Source organism: Aphis gossypii, chromosome 2, assembly GCF_020184175.1.
Source record: "Aphis gossypii isolate Hap1 chromosome 2, ASM2018417v2, whole genome shotgun sequence".
In the NCBI taxonomy this organism is placed as follows: domain Eukaryota; kingdom Metazoa; phylum Arthropoda; class Insecta; order Hemiptera; family Aphididae; genus Aphis; species Aphis gossypii.
Genome location: NC_065531.1, coordinates 79,080,485 through 79,104,639, shown reverse-complemented (window position 1 = coordinate 79,104,639; position 24,155 = coordinate 79,080,485). Strand labels below are relative to the sequence as shown.

Here is a 24,155-nt window from a genome sequence, read left to right as displayed (position 1 = left end):
ATAATATGTCAATTTACTTAAGAAAATTTCGATTTGATGACTAAAAATTTATAACACTAGATATATATATATATATATTATATAATATATAATACTATAATCAGTCGAGATATTTACGACCGATAGCTTACTTGTGTTCTAATAATATGCAATTATTATTTTGTTAGTGCACAATATCACTGTGTATCTTAAACAATTATTTAGAGTAATATCGAGATCATTACATTTTACATATTACCATAAAACTACATTAAAATCGATATGCTCCAAAATAAATCGTAAAACGTATACATCTCATGTAATTGTACTAACTGTTGCAACATTAATGCTGAAAATTTTCATCCAAAGTGATTTAACAATAATTTAAATTACATGTATTTTGAAAAGGCGCTCGTAATTCTTATAATTACGCGAATAATAACTTAAAATATTTTTATAATAATAATTCTTGACGCAATGCACATTTGAACTCCACCACCTGCACTAGTGCAACACATACGATTTTTGACCGGTACGAAAAATAGAAAATGTTTGACGTGTTTATATTAACACAACGTCCGTCGGAGAAAAATTGAAGAGGTAACCGCGAGCTACGGCACACAAAATATATACAATATAAATAAATGACGACTAGACGAATTTGGAATTTTGACCACACACGCTCACATATAGACGGTACACTGAACGAACGGAGATGGATGAAGAAGGGTACCTGATAGCGACGCTTGAACGAGAACAATTGTAGGCTGTCGTCAATTTGCTGATTCGGAGAGTCTTCAGAAAACAACGGATACTTCATTGCAGTCGAGGGGTGATCGCAACACAGATGGCGGCCGAGAGATACGCTGGAGTACGATGATCAATATCTTATATCTGCAATATACCTGTAACATAAACATACACAAATTATTAATAAGATGTATAATATATCGTATTATATGCAATGCACACAATATATATGATCACTAAGGAAATCCTTTCCGCGGACTTCAAAGGTTCTTCAAAAGGTCTTTTAAGAACAACGTATACATTTATATTATATATATACAATATACATATACGAATACCCGCATTACGTTTTACGTACAAACAATGATAAATTTTAATACAAACAAGGATTTGCATCTAAAAGCTCAGATTTTTTATCGAATTAATTTCGATTCCACACCTTTTCTCGAACGATTAATAAAAACGCATCACGCGCACACATGCACGCGCGTTCTATATACTACGCTACTGTTCTAATCGACCACCAACATAATCGAGTTGTTTTGTGTATACATTACAAAAACCACACATGACCACTGTATAAAAAAAACACTAGACGGTCGCGGCGGTGGGCTTAAATTCAACAGACGTTATTATATTTAGACGCGAATGTAAAAATTATATTATATTTTGGTCGTACACGCTCGCTAAAATGGAAATCGTCGTCCAGGGGTTGCCAAGCGGAGCGTGTTTATACCTTAAACACATACAATATACATATATACTCATATAGGATTTTGGTATTTTATGTGAATATTTTATGGCCGGGATCTCGTGCACCAAGCCCGGAGGAGAACACACTATAAATTCGTCAACATTTGTATACATGCAATATACATAAAGAATAAACGCTGGGCCGCATTTTCGGATGGTTCATTTTATATTCACCACGCACATATTTTTTTGAAAACCAAAAACATACAAACACTGTGTAAAAACAAACAAATATTTTAAAACGTCATTTTCGTAAAATATAAACTTATATGTTTTAAGACTATCAACGTCGAACGCAGTACAACTATCGTAACGATCCAACGAGATTCATTTAGATGTTAAATTAACTACTGCGAGTAAACACGAAGTCCACATACAAATACTGTACTATATAAGAAAACTATAATATAATAAAAGTAATAAACTCAACTTTTACGTACCCGTTATACAACGAGAAGGCATCGAAAAAATCATCAACAATGTATTTTAACGTGTGAAAATAAATGCAATTAAAATTCCTCAGCACATTGTTAGAACAATAGACGTCGTTTTTTTTCGCATTGATGAGGTATGTTAACACATTTTCGAAAAATATACGGAAGATCGTGAACTAAACAATCGAAAAACGTCATACAACGATTCTCTCTCAACCTAAGAATTATAATTATAATAATATATCACTCCGGAACGTCTGAAAGATTTGTGAAACAAAATACACCCGCTTCGGGCAGTTTATATATTATATATTATGTGTACGTATATACGTATACGTAGTGAACCCGGAATGTGGTTTTTTTATAGCCTTCACAAACACCCCCAAAACGATCGCGCCGAACACGGTAATAATTATGTACACATCGAAAGAATGTATACCTGTACATAAAAAAAGAACCAACCCACATCCCCTTTTTCGAATGCGTCTAGAAATCACCTGTTCCCGTGAGAACGAATATTATTATTATTATTTTTATTATTATTATTATTATTATTATTGTTATTTTCTGTTCACCCGAACCGACTTATAGCACTGCGCGAAGGCGCCACAAAAACCCAATATTGGCTATTTTTTCTCTGATGTTTTTTTTTTTTACTTTCACAAGAAATTTATGCAAAACACTCTCATAAGTCGGCTAAAATAAGTCAAAATAGTAAACTTTATTCAAATGTATGTTATTATGATATGATATAATATAATATATTACCCTTTTATAATGTATAAATAAATAAATAATACGTAGGTATTTGAAAAACAACCTACACTTCAGGATGCATATCGTACAAAAATATACAAACAATTAACTAGGTATTTGAGAAAAACGTTGTTATACTGTATCGCGTGTAAAAACGAAAGATACGAAATCCACAAAATAAATAAAAATTAAAAATAATCATCGACTTCCGGCTTCTGACCCAACTGCGCCGCACATTATGAAATAAAGAATATCCTTAGTAAGGTTTTATATTATTATAACAGTAAAGCCTTATTATTGTATGATGTTTACAAACACTCCACAAAATACTGTAAATATCAGTATCTATCTATATGTATTGAAAAATATTATACCCAATAGGTCATAACTCATAGCATTCCGAACACACGGTTTGTTATGGAAAAAATATACTGTTTTGTGTCATAAACTATAAAGGTTTAGCCGAAATACAACGCATCGAATTATAAAAACAAATACATCGATTAAACATTTTCACTATATTGTTATTTCCGTTAAAATTCAAATCAAACTCATTAAATTTCTATTGTTTTTTGTGCAACTATTGTTATTCATGTAAAAATTAAAGGTACCACAGAACCACACATAATATTTCAAATAATCACATTAATATAAAACGTGCGTTCTAACAATTTGCATACTTTTTGTATTAAATTAGATTACATTAAAACTATACATTTATTGCAATCATAACGTAATAAAATTAAAATAACACGATACTTGGTTAATAAATAAGATCTAAAATAGTTAAGAAATCAAATTCAAAACTCGTACGTTTATTTAGACACGTTATACATTATATTATATTCGCAATACGGTTAACTAACATGTAGATTCAAGGCGTAAAAGAGTTAATTTACAAATATTGTCACGATTTTTAATTTATTCTAATGGAAAATATAGAACAAAATATTTTTTCACTAACAGTATAATAGATATACATTTTAAAATAATTACTGATAGTATTCATTGGCTTTCAGTTGGCTTTCGATTGCTAATTTTAAAATGTAAAGGTATTATAATGCTATACAAGATAAAAAATATGGCTCATAAAATTTATCAAATCCCGAAAAGACTAAGAAAAAAAGAATTATAAGAACAAAAAGAACAAAAAGAACAAAAAAAAGAAACAAAAATATATTAAGTGCGTTTGACGTTTTCTGTTATCGTAAAAGGATCAGATTTTAAAATACTAGTTCTTAGTATTCCTGGACAATCAGTTATATTTTTATGAAACATTTCCGAGTTTGTGACCCTTGTAATGTAAGTATTTCCTTTAAAATCTATCTTTTTACCGCCTTAATTAGACTTAAAAATTAATACGTTTATGACTTATCAACAGACACAATTTTGTACAGTAAAATAAAAGCATTGCTTAAAATGTAAATGAAATAATAATGAATGCGTGAGTACATTAATATTTTTATATTTATTAATAATATTTATATTTATTAATAATACAATACCTATTTTCACTAATAATAAAAATATTTTTTCAGTTGGTTCTATTTTCCCTTTGTATTTTTTACCGATTATCATTATTTACACCTATATTCGAACACTTGATTTTATTAAATTGTATATTCCAAATACATGATATGTTTAAGTATAATATAGGTAGTATATATTTGTGTTTGTAAATAATATAGATATATGATGTATAAGCAACATATATCCGGCAATGCTTTCAACAACAAAACTTATGTAGACATTATAAAACCAGTATACATACAGTGCACTTTTGGAAGTCTGTTTCAAACATTTACAAACTACGTCATTGTAAATACACAATAAATATAAAATATCAGAGAAACTCAGTCAAAAAATTGCTTAACTTTTTTTTTTTATATAGATATACACAGACAAGCTATGTATTTTATAATATTCTAATCATCGTTTGAATTTGTCAATAACTAAATGTAATACACGAGTATAAATTTCCGTTTTATCTTCTCATTACTATTACACTTGTTATAGTTGTTAGTTATGTAGGGTATACATTGTTTATTGTCTTTTTAATATTTTTATCATTTTTCTTTTCATCAGGTTGTTTTGTTGTAATTAAATTCAACGCCCTTTACTGAAGTGTTTTTGCGAAACGAAAGTTGTGAATATTATATAAAAACATAGGGAAAAAAATGACAACCATATCTAAAGTGCTGTATTTTTACAATTTTTGTATAGAACTCTTCAGGGTCCTCGTCAAATTTGTGATTGTTTTATAAAAAAAAAAAAAGAAATAACTTTTTTCATTCGTATAAAATATATAAATTTTACTCTCAAGGATTGTTAAAATAAAATTGTAATTGTTAATTAAAATTCACTCTTTGAGCTGCAGCAACATCACTAGTTCAATCAATAGTTCTCAATAATTCTTTAACACCCGAATATAATTCTCGAATATTCATGAATAGATTCTTATTAAGAAACTATGAATATTTACAATAAATATTATTAATAAAAACCCAATAGGTTGAACTAATATCACTTTTCTGTAAAATTCAGAAATCTAATAGGTATTCATAATATTTCACACGAGAATAAATAAAAAAGTAAATATACTATTAACTAGAATAATATGGCAGTTATTTCTATACACCCAATTCTTATAAGTATTTAACTTGTAATCCTAAAGTTTATTAATATTTAATACACTCAGGCGCTCAAGTATTATAATATAGAGCTAATATTATAGTATATTACATTTTTAGCTTATTAAGTTATTCGAGTTAAAACATATGAGATTCATTATTTTTGAAGTGGATTCATTTATAATATAAATAATATGCAGTAATTACCGAACCTTTCAGCGTAAACAACTGACCACGTTTTCGGTGAAGTGCAGGGTACCATCCCCTATCTCGGTACGGTAAAAATGTAATATTAATTAGTTGATGACAAGATGTAGAGGATCAGAGAGAACACAGAACCCTCAAGGGTTTGATCTACAAAGGAAAATACTGAGGTTTCTATAACTGTGCAACCTTCTGAAAACAATGTTTTATACCACCAACTTGAATGTTTCGAAGAACAAAAATGGGCGATAATTAAATAAACTACACTCATTTTGTTTATACACAAGACTTAAATGTGATACCTTTACTTAAAAGAAACAAAAACTTCACACGATTTTAAATCGGGAAAACGATAATGTAATCTAATAAATCAAATGGATTTAATGTGAAGACTCGAGGGCTCATTGATTTTACACACAAAGGTAATTTTTAGAATTTACAAAAGATTATTCGTAAATTATCTATTATTGTAAGATACTACAAGATTATGTACAAAACCAATAATTGAAATATTTATATCTCCAATTTTTTTGTGAAAATTAACAACATTGAAAATAAGAAATGTGTAGGTAATGTAGATTATATTAATGGAAAATATTAGTATGCAAAATATATTATGGGCAAGTATATGTAGAGTTAAATTATTTTTTTTCACTAGATCAAATCAAGAAAACATTACACTTCATCAATTACTATTTATTTGATTTTATTATTTCACCTTTATAGATAATCTATATATATATTATAATACCTGATGTTAAATTACAATCGCCTGATTCAAAATAAACGTTTGATGTTCAAAAACGATAAAAAAAATTAAGAAGATACATAAAGGTATTTGTCATCTACATAAGCTACACACACTGAGGTAAACAAAAAATGGCTAACTCGTCGTCACATATATTATATTGTAGCTTCATATGTACCTATACCTATATTGTACTGTTCTATATATAATATATATTAACCGAACACATGTATTGAATGTAAATCACATATTCACAACAAGAAAATAATAATAACGTTAAAATTTGATGTTTATGGGAGAAAATACGTGCCATTAAGGGGGCACATGGTACATGTATTATAGTGGTGACATTGAACAGCAACAAAAATCACAATAAATAAATATGTATTAATATTAAGTTAATAGATGGCGTGAGCCGTGAAGCCGTTATAACAAAAAAAAGCATATTTATAAAATAATTATTAATATTATTACTATTATATGGGGAAATAGAAAAAATACTGATATTTTCGTTTTTAAATCATATATTACTAAAGTTCCACTAATGAGCAGTCTCCTCATACATATATCCCATTATAATATATATACCTATAATTGTCTCTGTTTTAAAAAATATAGGTTGTAAATATTTCTTTTAAATAAAAATATCTAAATACAAATTAAGATTATCGAATATTTTTCATCTCGTAAATCGCAACGAACAATGATATTGTTTGATATTTTATTTTATTTTATATGAGTAAAATTATAAGGAATTTTTATTTTATTAGTTAACTTCAAAAATTTAAATGAATTTCGTTTTTTTTTTGAGATATATCAGAGGAATAAAATATTATACCTACTAATAAATTGTGACTAGACGTTTTTTATTAAACATTTTAAACATCGATAAATTTCAGTTTTATTTCGAAAAAAGCTTAGAAAAACGATTAAAACTTTAAAAATCTAATTTTGTATTGTATATACAAGTTTATAAAATACGCACGTCATATATAATAGGTATACATAATTTTAAAAAAACACTGAGATATTATAATTTGTATATTTAATGCTTATATTGATTTATATATTTTCTTGTCAGGCATTAAGTTTGATTGTTTATTTTTGCCTTAAGATTTACTTCGATATTACTATAACTGAGGTAGTTATTACCACAATCTGATTCTTTGCTCCCTCATTTTATAAAGTCTAAAGATTTTTCCCCTCCCAATTAAATAATTATTTAATTATGCTATTGTTATTTGCGTTACCAAGTCAATCGAATTTCTTTAGAATCTTTAAATATATAGTTATTGAACTTTACAACTTAACAATTATAAATTGATTACTTTTAGACGGCAACTTTAGATGAAATAATAGTACCTGAAATATGAATAATATTAATAATTATATAGATACGAAGATTACACAAAATGTACATTAAAGTGTCGTTAAAATTAATTCATACCATATAATAAACGACTCATTCATCTTATTTAATTTAAGTACAACTAGATAAGTGTATATTACTTATATACTTCGAAAATTTGATGCCACTTGTCTATTCCAAAATTTTGATCAATATAAACAAACTTGGCATAATATATATTTTATAGTATATAATATAAATAATAATTATAAATATACCTACTATAATGTTTTGTTAAACCTAGTTAAATAAAATTCGTGTATCAGTAAAGTGTAGGAAATATTTTTTACACGGGTATTTTTGTAAACTTTCTCCGACTAAGTTCTCATTATTATGATTATAATAATAATAATAATAGTTATTATTGTTATTACAAAACGACAATAACGTCAAACAAAGACGGTGAATGCGTCAGGCCCAAAGATCGTTGGGGCGTGCAGATGAGCAAAATCGTGACAACCGACGACGACACGAATAGGCACTGCAACCCATCAATAAGATGTTCAAAATCGTGATTTTAATTTATTATTAAATAGAGTTTTATAAAAATGTACAACGAATTTATAATATTATATAAATCATATTTCCGGACCAATTAAAATGACATACTATACACATTACATGACGTCATTCGGGGTATTGGCTGGTGGTCAACATCCGTTTATCTGGAAACCCGCGTCTAAGGGGGGCCATGTGTGCGTAATGGGTATTTGGCTCGAGTTTAAAGTTAAGATCCAACAACGGGTGTCGGGTGAGGGTGGACGACGGATCGTTAAAAATAATGCGCCAACCGTAAAAAAAATACGTATATATTTATATTTATTTCTGTACGCGATAGGATCGAAAACTGTTAAAATAATAACGCTACGGACCAATAAAACAGTCTCAAGATAAATAAAAAAAAAATCATTTTAAAAATACTGATGCAAAAAAAATAATAATAACAACGTATATTATAGCTGGTTACTGCAAAAACAGTCAATTACACAACTATATATCGTATTTGTTTTAACGATTGCATATTATACAACAAACGACCAAGTCTATTTGAACATACGTAATACTTATGATGAGCAGTTCATATTCCAGATTGAAGTAAACAATATACGCTATACAGGTTGTAAAAAATTATTAAATATCAATATAAAAAACTACCGTGAAAAACAAGTATAGGTATATGATGCCATCGATATAAGATAATAAGATTGGATAAAATGTTTAATAAGATTTAGGTAATATAATATCAATTAGTTTTAACAAATTTATAGGAGAGCTTAAATGACACCTGTGAAGTTTATAAAGCTCCACTTATAATTTTTTTGCTGATCAATTATACATTTTAATTAGGTATATATTTATATGGGTACCTATAGCAATTTGTTAATTTAAATGGCAGAGCAGCCAAAAAAAAAAAAAAATACATCAACAATTCACGGTATTAGATTTCATATAGATTCGTCAATGATTGGCGATGATGTTACAAAAAAACGGGTCAAATAAATGTAATTATGCCTTTGTCAATAATTACAGTGGCTGACTCTATATATCGATAGCCAAAACAGCAATCCAGCAGTTTATCTCTGTGGAGATGTTTTGCGCTTAAATTCGAATTAAACCCCAAATCTACAACAACTCGTTAACTTACAAAATTATTTTATTAAAACTGAAATATTGTTGCAGTGTGTTATAAGTTAGAACCTGTAGAAATAGTACTAGGTATTCGTGCGGGGATAGGTGTATCTAATGTACGTTAGAATTTTCAATTCGAATATGCTTCATTTTTAAATTTGTTCAATTTTTTAGGCATACAAAGCTTTATACAAAGTATATGTCAATAATACAATTCAACCAAAACCATATACTGCAAGCCGCAACATTTAGTAATATTATTTCCGACGATATGACGAATTTAAATCATTATAATTTGTATACAGTTTATTATTTTGTTTCATTATAATAATAATATTTTTATCGATCTCATCATGCCGTGCAGTGAGTATCATGGCGGTCACGAACATTTGCAGGAATAGCGATTTTAAAACAATATTATTTTATATATACCCACTCTACGTTTTGGGAGCGGGATATAACCACCACGCTGTAATCCGAGTGACGCACTGTAGGGGATGAAGTAAAAAGGGGTAGGCCTGCGTTCAGATAGGGCAAACTACAAACTATACACGACGAGGCGAACTGGTGTGTATACGAAATAATAACGCTAATTAACGTCGGTTTGCGGTTTTCAGTCGGTCACATCGATTTTGGATTCTCCAAACAGGCGGCGGTTGGTCGAGTGTGTATATGTGTTCGTGTGAGTGTTTGAGCATGTACAATATATATATGTGTGCCATACATGTATATACAAGTGCGTATGGGACGAACAGGCGACGAAAGCCGGGAAAACGTTTCCGGACAATATTGTGAACTGTATAGTGTCATATTATATATTATTATTATATCATATTATTAGATACTCGCGGCGCGATAACACTGCTGTCGGAAAATCGAGTGGTACGGATACAAGAGCGGCTGATGATGGTGATGCGTATATGAACGAGAAAAAGCCATCATACTTGAGATGAATTATTAAAAGAAGAGCTCGGTGTAAGTGTAAAATAAAAAGAGTTATGTGTACATAATAATATATTATTCTACTCTACGGTCTCATTGACAAACGTCCAATTAATATACCTACGCATATATACGTTTTCGTTGTTAATTGGAAGACGCGCGCGAATACGTTTTCGGTGGTAAAATTATACAGTGGTTGTATAATTTACACGCGAAACCGAAATGTACAGTATATAATTTAACAAATTAAAACTTTGAACTGTTTCGTTAAATAATCGTAAACATATTATTACACATCTATCGTTATAATTTATCTACAAAACGCGTTAGAAAGTGGGGGTTTTGAAGCTCACGGTGATCGGTAATATATACGAAAGTATAAACACAAAATACGTGCAGAAATTTATATTGCCCATATACTCTGCATATATCTACATGATAAGTGTAATTATTGACAGTAATGAATAACTTATAACCGCACGTCTATTGATCATTAAAAACGACCAAAAAGTACCGATATCCGCTCTCTTGTAGTGCACGTATAGTCATCACTGTATGCTCGTAAATAACATAATATAATATGTGTATGCGTGTGTATTTTAGCCAACCTCAAAATAGCACTTTGGTTTTCAGACACTACATCATATAGGTACTAACTTGAAAGTAATACGATGACGGGTAAGTTCTTGTGACCCATAAACTAATTAATTGAACAGACCCGAGTATATAACTACAAGTTGGTGAATAACGAATAGTGATGAATGTGACTTATACATAGAACTTGGCAACTGAGATCCATCTTAATTTCAAAGTAAATCGTCTAGTAATTTTTGTCATAAACTATGATATATATGTTTATTTAAACGGTATACATTAGGTATATATATATATATGACGTATCGTGGGTACTTACCTACACGAAAAATGAAAAACAAAAAAGTGTTATGAAAACGTGAACACACATTTATGTAGTGTTATATACAATGAGAAGTCGAGGGAATTTTATAATTCCGATGAGTCACCGAGTTATGATAATTATTATTATTATTGAATAGGTAGGTACGATATACGATGTATTCCTTATTTTCCCTAAGGCAGATTATTAATTTTTTTTTACCAGGCTTATGATTATTATTATTATATAAATATAACGTAACATATATCATAATACAATTTACACGGCAAGTGTGATTTATTGTAACACTCGGATAAAACGCGCCATGAAATCGAAATCTACAACTATTTTAAACTTGAATATTCTTATAATATACATTAACGATTTGATTAACGATCGTATTAAATTAGAAGGCTACAGGTATAGGTAATCTTATAGAAATTTATAAAAAAATATAAATACTTTTATCGAATCAATTTAAAAAGATAATGGTTACCATTTTATATTAACCATCATTGTTTAAAAGTATTTGTGTATCCTCTTTAAATGTATAAACATGATATATTTATAAAGTATAATACACATATTATATTGGCAAGAACAAAATTCATACAGCAGTAGTTTTTTATTTAACCAAGAAAACTAATGGCTTTACAATAAATTACATTGTCCAGTGTACTCCGCTCACACTTTTCCTACTATAAGATTGATTCCATAAGTTTTGTGCACTTAATAAATTGGAGATTTGACAAAAATTCTATTCTTTTTCAAATATTTTTTTTTTTAACTTTTCAAATAGTTTTCTAAAAAAAGCGAAGGTTTGCAACCAATCAATAAAAATCATAGAAACTATTTTACTGAAATCTAAACAACGAACAAATGTAAAATTTAAAAACAAATAATATATAAATGTATACATTTTTAGGTATAGACTAGGATGACCATACGTCATGTTTTAAACAGGATTGTCCCGTTTTTCGTAGTATTCATAATACATATATTTTGTAATTATTGTATATTGTTTCATGTTTTGACAATCAGCACACCTATATTTTACTCATTGCAAAAAAGTGTCCTGTTTTTTTTTTTTTTTTTGAAATATGGTCACCCTAATATAGACCAAAACTTATTTTTACAAAATTATAAACATTTTTTGTTCAATATACCTATGCGTAAATGGAAAATATACGGATTATATTAAATAATTTACTAAACATTTACAGGTAACTTCTACACGCACAAGAAAATCCCGAACACGCGGTAGTTCTAAACTCAAAGTTATTTAAATCCACACGATAGGACCACTGAGAAGAATACTGTAGCAATGTTAGTTTTACACAACAAATTTTCAAAACATTATATATTTTGTATCGTTTTTTATTTTTTTAATTTTATTTTGTACGTTGTTATTTGTTCTAAATTACTGAAAAAAGCAACAAACAAAATGAAGATAAAAAAAAAAATATATATATATATATATACTTTAAACTTGCACAAAAAACAAAACAAATAATCGTCCAAAGGCAATAGCGGAAACTACAAACGTAGTCTGGCACTAGTGTACAACCACCGCCGTAATGAAAACGGACGATCAAAAGAAATCGTTTTGCGCATATCGTGTGAATAGCCGAGAGTGGAAAAAAAAGCTTGATCGAGTTATTATTTTTTGAGCTGCCTATAAACCTAAATATATAAATATAATAATATATTTTACACTACACGAGATAATAATACGATATTACACTCAAGGGAAATGTTAATGTCGACGTGAGAACGACGTCTACCGCGGCGCTGGGAACAGCAGGAACACATCGCAATGAATCGAGATTAATCGTCGTCATCGCAAAATCAAAAAACAAAAAAAACCGGACGGCAGAGCAATCGGCCGTCGCGGCGCAGGTCGTTATACTTTGTTGGCGGAGGAGAGGAAGACCCGTAGGTATAGGAATCGTATATTTATATCATTATCAGAGATTGAAAACGACAATCGTTAAACGTGGCTTTTCCAAATAAGCTTTCCTACACTTGCGATCGTAAACGATGTGTACGTCACTCTCTCTCTTTTGCTCTCTGTCCCTCTTTGGACGGACCGGCCGCAGCTTCGAAGCGTACCGACGGATGACGCGATGATTTATGCTCGCCCACCCCCTCCCTATCCAACAACGAACGACCGACAACGAGCGCACATACGCAGAATTATATTACCTACGTAACATATATATAAATGATTTGTGTGTGTGTAAATGTAGTTAATTAGCGACTGTGTGAGCGCTCGTGCGTGCGCGCGTGTGTGGAAATACAATGCACGGGATTGTTAAATTGCCCGCGAGCATGTAACCTAGCCATTCTCTATGCATATTGTTTCGCACGAAAAGGTCAGTGAATAAGGGTTAACAGTGACAGTGGCGAGAAACTCACTTGCGACTCGGACGTACGACGTCGACGCACAAAAGTAATAACAATAATAATAATATCCGCATATTATAATTTATACGGTATATTATACAATATTATGTTTTTAAAAAGCCGTAAGTTAAAGGTATAATAATATCATTATAATATAATTGCGAAAACGGTCTGCTACGGTAGGTAATATACCGACGTTTTATCGAAACGAGTAAAATGCACTTTTCCCCGGTGCAACAAGCGGCGGAGGCGGTGGCAGTTGTTTACGATAACAGTCGATGTGACTCGATTGTTGCCATGTATTATGATAATATAATATTATTGTTATTATTATATACCCGAGTGCCCGACCGGAATGGCAGGAGGTGCCCGGGGAGTGGCACAGTTAAAATACCCGTCTCGTATCCGAGCATAACGAAGGCGGTGGCGGTGGCGGCGGCGGCGGCAGAGGTTACTTAAATCCCCTGGAAAATAACGACCGTCGACTAATAATAATAATAATATTAATAATGTACAACGGACGGTGTCGACGGGGGTTTTGTGGGAAAGAAACAGACGGAATACTCGACCAAAAAACACTGTCGTTCCATTGTTGTCGAAATGCGACCCTATCAACGACGTCCGTGCAACCTTATGATTTTATGAATATGATGATATCCAAGACGACCAAATATACGATACACGTACAAAAAACCACAATTTCCGAAACGTTATCGCGCAAATGTTCATTCTACGGCTGTAGAAAAAGCTTTCGTGTACGGGAGATCCGAGATAAGATTATAACAAGTACAACTGTTATCGCAAGAGAGCAGCAACAAGTACGTACGCCGCGCTTGTGTGTCGAGTACGGCTCCAGATGTTTACTAGCGTTTGCGGTAAAGCCCTACACGAACGATGTCGCATGGTATTATGTTCGCCATTTACGTTTTACTACGTAACGTATGTCGGGCAACGACCGCGACCGACAGGTAAAAAACGTCCGTTCGCCGATACGTCTAAACGAGTTTTTTAACTGCGACAGTCTTGTTCTATTTTCCGGGGATTTCGTACGTAACCGACGGTACACTGATGGAATACGACACACGTCACTACGAAAACTAAATCGAACCCGTTCGAAGGGCGCGGAGAGTGAATGAATACAGTCAGTGTTCTCGTAGTACACACCATTTACTCGCAGCACTATTTAGGTATCGTTTCCTCTTCTATACACGTCGTATTGTATATGTATGTGTGATCATGCATTGTACGTCACGCGGACCCTATACACTATAATAATGTGCATTACATTACACGGTGCGTACCGACGATTGTTTCAACATAATAACACGAATAAAACAAAGAGACGAACCAGAGTTCGGTGTCGTCGCACTCGGTTTATAGAACAAAAAAAAAAAAAATAGTAGCCGGGCGATCGCGATCTATCGAATTCCTCCGCCGACCACCCTATTAGCGAAATCGATTCACCCCGTCGACTGTTGCCAGCGCGTCGCACTCCTTAAAGTCTCTCGTCATCCCTTATATCGTCGTGTTACGACTAGGTGTACTACTGCAATAACCGCGAACTCGGTCGGGGAAGGGTCAAAAGAGGATTTTGGCGGTATACAAATCAGAGTAATGCCGTGAGCGGGACATACGATTCTACCATTAAATATGACGGGAGTACTTACTTACTGACACCGGTGGATCGGGCGAGCGACCGGACAGATTTGGACGTGACGGACTGCTCTGCAGACGGTCGCGGACGCTTTGATTTGGACGTATAAACTCCGTTTGGACGCTAACGAATGCGGCGGTAGGCGTAAGGGGTGAGATAGAAAACCCGCCCCGGTGCAGCTGCTGCAATTGTCCCGCCGAAATGACGGAGACGTTTCAAGGGGATTCTTTTGGCGCGAGTTTTCTTCGATTTTTTTCGCGCGTTCACTACGGCATGGCGCGAAACACACTCCGGACGGATGCGATTTTATGTATTACAACGACGTACTTTATGCGAACGGCCGTAACATTAAAACGGACTCGCGCGCGATAAGCTCGAAAACGCAAAGCAGCAACAGCAGCGACGACGACGACGACGATTCGAATAATCGACGACACGCGGAGCCACGGAGAGAGATAGACACGCACACGCACACACGCAGCACTCGCCGACACAACAGACGCGGCTCGGCGACGGGCACGGCGACGCACACGTATATCGCAGCACAGAGCCAGCACACCCTACCCTATTCGTCGTATAGCAATATAGTCGCCGTCGTCGTCAGACCCCACGTCCCCCCACCACGTGACGTGTTTGTACGTACGTACGTACGTACGCGCGCGGCGGTGCGTGTGCGTGTGTACAATATTTTTTCTTTCACAGACCGTATTATTATTATTATTATTATTATACGCGAGTTGTTGCATACGTGTGCGTGCGTGCGTGCTCGTTCGGCCCGAGAGGCAGATGTGCGCCACCATGAAAACCTGCGCGCGCTCGTGTGTGTGTTTGTGTTTGTGTGTTTGTGTATTTGTGTTTGTGTGTGTGTGTAAGGCAGAGCGGTATGCGCTCGCGGTGTATAGGTGTATATGTTTAATGGTTAATAACGCGAGTTATACAGAGCGTGCGGCGACGACGACGACGACGTCCTTCCTCGTCGTCGTCACCCACCGTCGACGGCCGTAATAAAATTACAATATATTTTTTATTGTTAATTATTTTATAATCATTATCGTTTTAGTGTGCCGTTACACACAGCCGCCGCTGCACGGTGGACGATCGTAATCGTATTGTAATAATATAATATTATTATTGTAAAATATTATAATAATCTGCTGACGCCGTAAAACACAATAATATTATACATATATATAATATATATATATATATTATCATTGTATAATACGTGTGCCGCGATACCGAACACTTGTCGTCCGATAATAGTCTGTCCGTTCGTCGAAAATCGCAAAAATCGCGCACCGAGCGAAATGGATCACAAGGTCACGCAATTCTGTAAAAGATTAATACGTTTTACGTTATACCGCGGGGATTGCAAACGGCTATAATAATTATTCTACCATCGTATACCCACAGTTGTAATAATAATATATATAATATTGTAATCAATAAAATATTATTGCGTACCCATAAATTCCCGCACCAAGATACCGAGATAGTTCATTAAAGACGCATTATCATCGCGTTGTGCAAACCGTGCGCATTTTTCCCTAAACACTAGTACTATTACGATATGATGTTTTGAATTTTTTTAAATTACCTGTGATCGATACGATTTTCGGTAGGCGTAGCTGATCTGCGAAAACTAAATTCACACTGCATTATACCGCCATAGTCACGGAGTTTCCCTTTAGCTTTACACTGACGGCTAGATTGGCGGACGTAGTTCGATCGCCTGCAATTGTTCACAAGTACAAAACATGTATTAAACATTTTGTCAGCAATAAAATAAATTAGAAAAACAATTCGAATATACCTAGGATGGACCACCGTGTATCCCCGTGTCTAAAACACGGTTAAAAGAAAAACCACGTTGATCCACCTTGTACATAATTAACGACAAAATAATTCCAATAGCATTAAAACCGGATTTAAATATATAAATGGATAACTCTTGGTTACTTACAAGTTCAATGTTTATTTTTTTTTTATATAACGTTTTAAAAACGTAATCCATAAAAAATTTAAATAATTATTATATTCCCAATACGTTTATTATAATATAATGTTATAACAGTTCATATTATTATACAATATATTAGAGTATAGGTATCGGTTCATATTCCCGTTTAAACAAGGAAAATCTTGATTTATTAAAAAAAAAAATAAATAATAAAATATAATATTATTATGTGTGAATGTATTAGGTAATTAATTCGTATCTTAGTAAATTATAGAAAAATTACATCAATTATAGATACTTATCAAATAGTACGTAATATATAGTATTTAATAACTAAACAAAATAAATTTATAAGTATTGGGCATAGTGCATTAGGTGAATGTATATAACATAATAATTAACCTATATAAAAACTCCGCTATCCAAACTGAAAAATAATCTTAGACAAATCATGTATACTACGGTAACACGATGTAAAACAATTATAATAAAATTTATTAATAAAGTAAAAATTTAAAATCTAAAAAATTGAATTACATAAAGTTTTTAAACAATGCATTTTTTTTTCTAAAAACAATAGATGCCGTGAATAGAATTTACACGTCATACATATAGGATTATGTACAATAGCGATGTCTCGCGAGTATTCGAACGTCTTTTGATTGTTGAAGGGACTAAATAGAAATTCCATTACTATAGTTGTAATTAAAAAATGAATACAAACACTGCGAGACAAAATTCTACTGTGTATTAAAGACAATAATTACATAGTAAGTATAATATTAACATGAATGTTAATTGATTTTAAAAACTGTGTTAACGCATTCCTAAATATATTATTATTATATACAATTTATATGTATATGTATCGTTCTCTTGTTGTTTAACTACAAAACTAAACAAAAAGACACAGTATACTTCCACTATTGCGTATTACTTAAAAGGATTAAGATATTTACTTAATATGCTTGTATATGCGAGATATTTTGATATATATTATTTATAAATGCTTATGTACCGTTTTGGTAAACGCTATACAAACAGTTGGTGAAAATTAATTCTATTCGAATGCTCTCTGCGGTATATGTATACGGAAATTTCGCAAATTTAAATTAATACAATCGTAAAATAAATCTTTTGAAGAAAATTAATGATACAAACATTATTTGAATAAATTATATTTTAAATGATTTTTTTGTTTTTTTTACTATACATAACTGGCACAATCAATATATTAACTACCAACTTATTTTAATATTATTATTATAATTCTTCAATTACAAAGCAGGTAACCAACTATAATCTTCTAGTTTCTTACTTGTTGTCTCAATAAATATTCATGTCGAATTTCATATTCCAAATATATTTTTGTGAATTTCAAACGATTAGTTAATTAGTAATAAGTATTTTAAGCTTGAATAAACAGAGTGGTGAGTGGAACAAGGGTATGCTAGGCAAAACTTTGGTCTTAGCAGTCTGCTCATAAAAACTTTAAATTCTAAACTTATAAGCTATAACTATTTATACATCAAAACTCTCAGAAATATATCTGCATAGGAAAATGAAATTTAAAACATATATACATCATTAATGTATATCTACAGGGTAATTATTTTTACTGTTGCTACCTCATAAAGTATTAACTTTATAATTTTTCAAAATGATTTTTTAAATAATTTTTTGTAACATTATAATACATAAAAATAATACTTCAAAAAATGTTAATACTTTTAGAGATAATGAGTATAATTAATAATCATCTATTATACAAAACATGAACTATGCAGTCATCGTTTACTAGGTAACAATATCGGATTCGAGTAAACCATTCTTTTTACTATCTGCAGTTTATTAAGGTAAAAAAAGCTAACCAGCCATTGATTACAAATAAAAACATTTTATAAAACGTACTAAATAGGTGTAATCAACTACGTCCTCAAATGCCATAACATTTTGAAAATTACCAATATAAAAATTATACATAAGATAGATTTAAAAAACTGAATCTTAATCAAATGTTTGACTTTTACAACGATATGCTTTTTCATAAAATGTAATTTTAAAAAAATTACTAAAACGAATATTTGGAACAATTAACTATACAATATTTTATACAAAAAAGATTGTATGCTACCTACTTATAATTATAATTTATGAGAAACGCACACAAAACATATTTTTCTACACAATACATACATAGTTGGATTCTCGGATAAAATAATTGTAAAATAACAGTTCTATATAAATTAATGTTTTTTACTCCATAATATATGTATTATAAGCGGTATTGACGTATTCGTGTATATATAGGGGGATTTAACAATGTGAGGCGGCTTATCGAAGGCCCATTAAAGTGAACGAAATGAACCGAGGAATTACGCGATGGCATTCCCTCTGTAACGTTTTGATTTTCGGGTTTAGCAGTCACTAATTGATCCTACAGGTCGATAGGATTTATATATCAAGAGTGGAAGTAAAAAAAATCATTCGCCAGACTAATGGATGGGTTTTAATTTTCGTTTTTATTATCTTTCAAACTTGGGATGACAGTGTACTGCAGTAGGTATAAATGATAGATTACTCGGGGAAAACAACATTTGACTGCCAAAAAATAATTATAGTTACCAACATTCATTAACTGTTGAACTAAGCTAGTGCGGATTTTATTTTTTAAGAGTTTCAATTTATATATTTTTTTATAATTTCAATGAACACTTGCAAACTATAACAATTATAACTGTATATTATAGTTATTTTTCCAAAGAAAAATTTAATCAATATAAACTTTAAAATTGTATAATGTTAAAATTAAATATTTATACATTGTTGATAACATAAACATTTCAACAATATAATTTAAAATAGATGGTTTTTTATAATATTTATCAACATCTTTCAAAACTTTTCCACCAAGCAGAGGAGTATCTCAAACATAATATATATTATATCAATGAATATAATGATATACAATTTAAAAAGTCGTGTTCATTTGTATGTAATCAGTGGTTATAACGCTTTTGTTTTAGAGAAACTACCTTACTTTATAAATTTACAATCAAATTAACTATCAGTTCTATATTCCTCTTGTATACATTGTGTTCACTTTTGAACACCCGAATCATTTCAAAAACCTTTGTTACGAAGTTTCTCCGTTTAATCCAAAATGTTCTTATCACGTTATCATCATAACCGAGTCAATTCATAAATGGTTACACAGTTTTAGTGACTATAAGTAAACTTGTTTAAAACTATTTTACATAATATTATAAATAAATATTTACAACCATAAATATACGTATTAGTGTGTACAAATTCCATACATAATTCGTAATTTATATTAAGAACTGAACTACACATTTTAATTAAGTCATCTATTTAAATTAATTATTGTAATAAGTAGAATTCATTCCTTTTATAATTTAAGTTTTAATACAATTTTACTTCTATACATAATATAACAATTTAAATTACGCTTCAAAAAGCAAAACCTTAGGTCTTCTTTAAAATAAGCAGTGATGCAAATATAGTTTGCTTATTACTTACACAAATACAGACGACTTAATAATATATAATTATCAAACTAAATACAATTATTTTTGCAATAATAAATAAATAATGACGAAAAAAGTATACATCACTACAATTTAGGCATTATAATATAGATATTTCCTTTTCACAAAGACTATTTTAATAATGCGATAAGAATTAATATTCCACCAGTAAAATTAAAACCTGATTAATAGCTAAGGAACTATAGTTATATATAAATAAATGTAAGACTAAATTATATAGTGTATTCACCTCGTGCGCGAACAACAAATATAAAATAGGTGTGCATGTTATACGTATAACGTATATGTATAATAGACTTTTTCCGTTGTTAAAATATTTTATACCTACCTAGCGGCTATATCATAGATACATATACAACTTTGATAGATTTTTCAATGGCTTTATAACTACTGCAAAGAATACATACTTAAAAATCAATTATAAACAACTGTATATCATCATTAATTCAGTAAAAAACAATGCGAATTGAAATTATTAAGACTTATACAATATAATATAGATATCATGTACGCTAATTCTTTATAATTCTTTAGATAAATACTTATTTTCTAAAAATAATAGTTTTTGAAATAGTTTTGTGACGACTTTAAAATATCTAAAAAAATATTTCAAAAGCTTAAATACTTTTCAAGATAATGATGAGTGTATACTATAATCAAATAATCACATTTTAAAGTACATATTATTAATTATATTTATTATTTGTGTATACTAACTTTCAATAGTAAATAGACAACATATTTTTTTGACATTTTTTATTCCCTTATTAATATAATAAAATTTAATACATAGATCAGTAGCCCCGACATAACTCTCGAATCTCGATATAAGTACCTACTACGTATATCATTTAAAAAAATAATGTTAGCTTGCTCTGCTACATTTCTCGGAATACTACAACATTGTGAAAATAACCAGAAATGTATGTATATTGTAAAATTTTCCTAATCTGGCCAGTGGCCACTAAATTTGACCACACAAATAAATTAAAATCTTAACAAACAAAAATGTTTAAAATTGTAACATACCTACTATATTTACTAAATTACAATATTCGGTATTCACGGGTTCAAATGTCGATACAACATTTGTGCTTATAATATAATATATTATAATTTATTATATTATTATTTACCTATACTATAAAAACAAGAACTATATTTCTGTCAAAAGTCCATTTTTATACTAATGAAGATAAACGTTAGTAAGCATTGTAATTTATAATAATAATAAGTATATAGGTACAATAACTAATAAATGTTAAATATTATACAATATTCTAGGGTGCGACATACATTATTATAATACCGCATGATATAGGTGGTTTAACCACCTATATAGAGATATGAAGTAAATATTTACGCGTATTATATATATACTATAGTTCTTGAGTACCTAGAAGATTAATATTATGTGTCGCCAATGTCCTTGATGTGAGTGTATGATACCCAGATACCCAACAACAGTCGCCTCGCCTCATGCAGCATAGTCTAGTAAATAAGTTATAAATTACGACAAACGAGAGAGAAATAAATGGACAAACGTATTGTTATTTGAATAATTATGTTAAATTTGTTAATTACTCGGATTCTAGAGAGGTTTCACTACAATATTGCAGTGTTTACAATATGCGCTTAATATAAATTATAATACATCTTAATACAGACACCCCTTTTATACCACTTATGGTATATAAGATAAATGGGATTTCTCTGTGGAATGACCGATGGCGTGTCTAATTCAAAATCGTAAAAGCTATATATGCAAAATATAAGCGATGTACTTTATCTAAGAAATAAATATCATACACTTAATTTTTTAGACTAGAAATTTATAAACATTACTACTGTACTTAAGTCTATAAATGGCATTTGTATTTTTATCGATTCGTATAAAAATATATATATTTGTAAAGATGCATTTTTTTTATTCTCATTAAGTTTTAAATATAAAAAAACGACTATCGCGTTAAAAATTTCCAAGTAGCTATAGCCTGCCTAGACTTTAATATAAAGAAGTTAATCGTGATGTTTAAAATCTCTATTATTCAGATATTGTTCGATGCAGCAGAAAAAAATTTTAACGGCTTATTTAATAAAATTCATTTATATAAATTATGCTTGTATTTTATGAGGCTTTGAGATAGTTTTTCTAATATATGGCTTTATAACATATACCTACGTAGAAAAGCAAATACTGATTTACTTTTAAATTGATTTAAACCTGAGGTTCATTATAAACCATTTACTCGAAACGGAATTAAAGCTCGAACTAAAATAATCCTACATTAATGTAAAAGCATCAATTAGACCCTCATAGAATTATTATTAAGTTCATCTGTATATTATCAAAAACTACTTCAATTAAAACCGTTGCTTCAAATGAATACTCGTAATTTCGTAAAAGAATTGATTTTTTTAAATTTCTGTATTTTTAAAGTAAATATATTAGGTATTATATATAAATAAATAATATATATTATATTATAGATATATAATATAATATGTAAAATAACCATTTTACATTCATTTTTTTTCCAAGAATTTTTTTTTATTTTCTCAATAATAATAATAAACTATTTATCAAAATAGAATATAGATTGTAATAATAGTGTACTCAAAATAAACATGCATTAAGCTCATTGTACTAAAAACAATCGGAATATCAAAATTACCTACTAATACATTAATTATTTTTTATTTATCTTAATATTATTTACTAACGTAATTAACAAAACACAATTAGTTACTTTGTATTATAGCTACATTTCAAAAAATTTAAATTACATAATAAGTCAAAATTATATTTCCTATTGTCTTAGATGGCACATAAGTACTTTATAATAAGAAAAATATAATTTAAAAGTGTTTTCATAACATAATTATATAGTGTGATTGTGTGAACCACCATTTGGATAGTTATCTCTACATATACCAATGATATACATATAATCTGAAATTTGTGCTGTATTATCCTAGATTATAGATTATAAATACATAAAAAATATTCTTCACTCAACAAAAACATATTGTGTATACCGATGTAGTCTCATTTTGACACTACCTCGATTCATACTAGGTCAAAGTAAAATATGTTGTACAATGTATTACATTATACATAATTAAATTTTATTTTAATATACGTTAAACTGTACCTAAACGGCATAACTAACTGTCTTGTCAAAGTTAACATCAAAATCATTAATTGGTAATTATTCATCAACGGTTCACTATATAATTGAGATAAACAACGTTTTATGTAGTTATAAATTGGCCAAATATTTTATCGACTTATTTAGTGTCAAAATTAACATAATCAAAGGTATCATAATATGATACTATTATAATATATATTGTATACCTAGTAATATAAATATTATACAACACAATACACAATTATTCATTTATTACATTCGTTGACAATAGTGATTAAGA

The 24,155-nt window shown here is 30.0% G+C and overlaps 1 protein-coding gene across 8 annotated transcripts in view; it reads right to left on the bottom strand.

The window, feature by feature from the left end:
• The window catches only part of LOC114123581 (polypyrimidine tract-binding protein 2), a 154,938-nt gene that overhangs the window by 113,377 nt on the left and 17,406 nt on the right, over window positions 1-24,155 (bottom strand). For 5 of the 8 annotated variants that reach the window (XM_050200816.1, XM_050200820.1, XM_050200822.1 and 2 more), the window contains exons 2-3: window positions 16,786-16,920; window positions 713-884 (exon numbers count right to left, since the gene is read on the bottom strand). In XM_050200816.1, the coding sequence (XP_050056773.1) occupies window positions 713-799 (87 nt within the window). In that variant the 5' untranslated portion in view covers window positions 800-884; window positions 16,786-16,920. Of the gene's footprint in view, window positions 1-712; window positions 885-15,201; window positions 15,727-16,785; window positions 16,921-24,155 lie in introns of those variants that run through there. The other 3 variants (XM_050200817.1, XM_050200818.1, XM_050200821.1) reach the window with 3 other exon arrangements.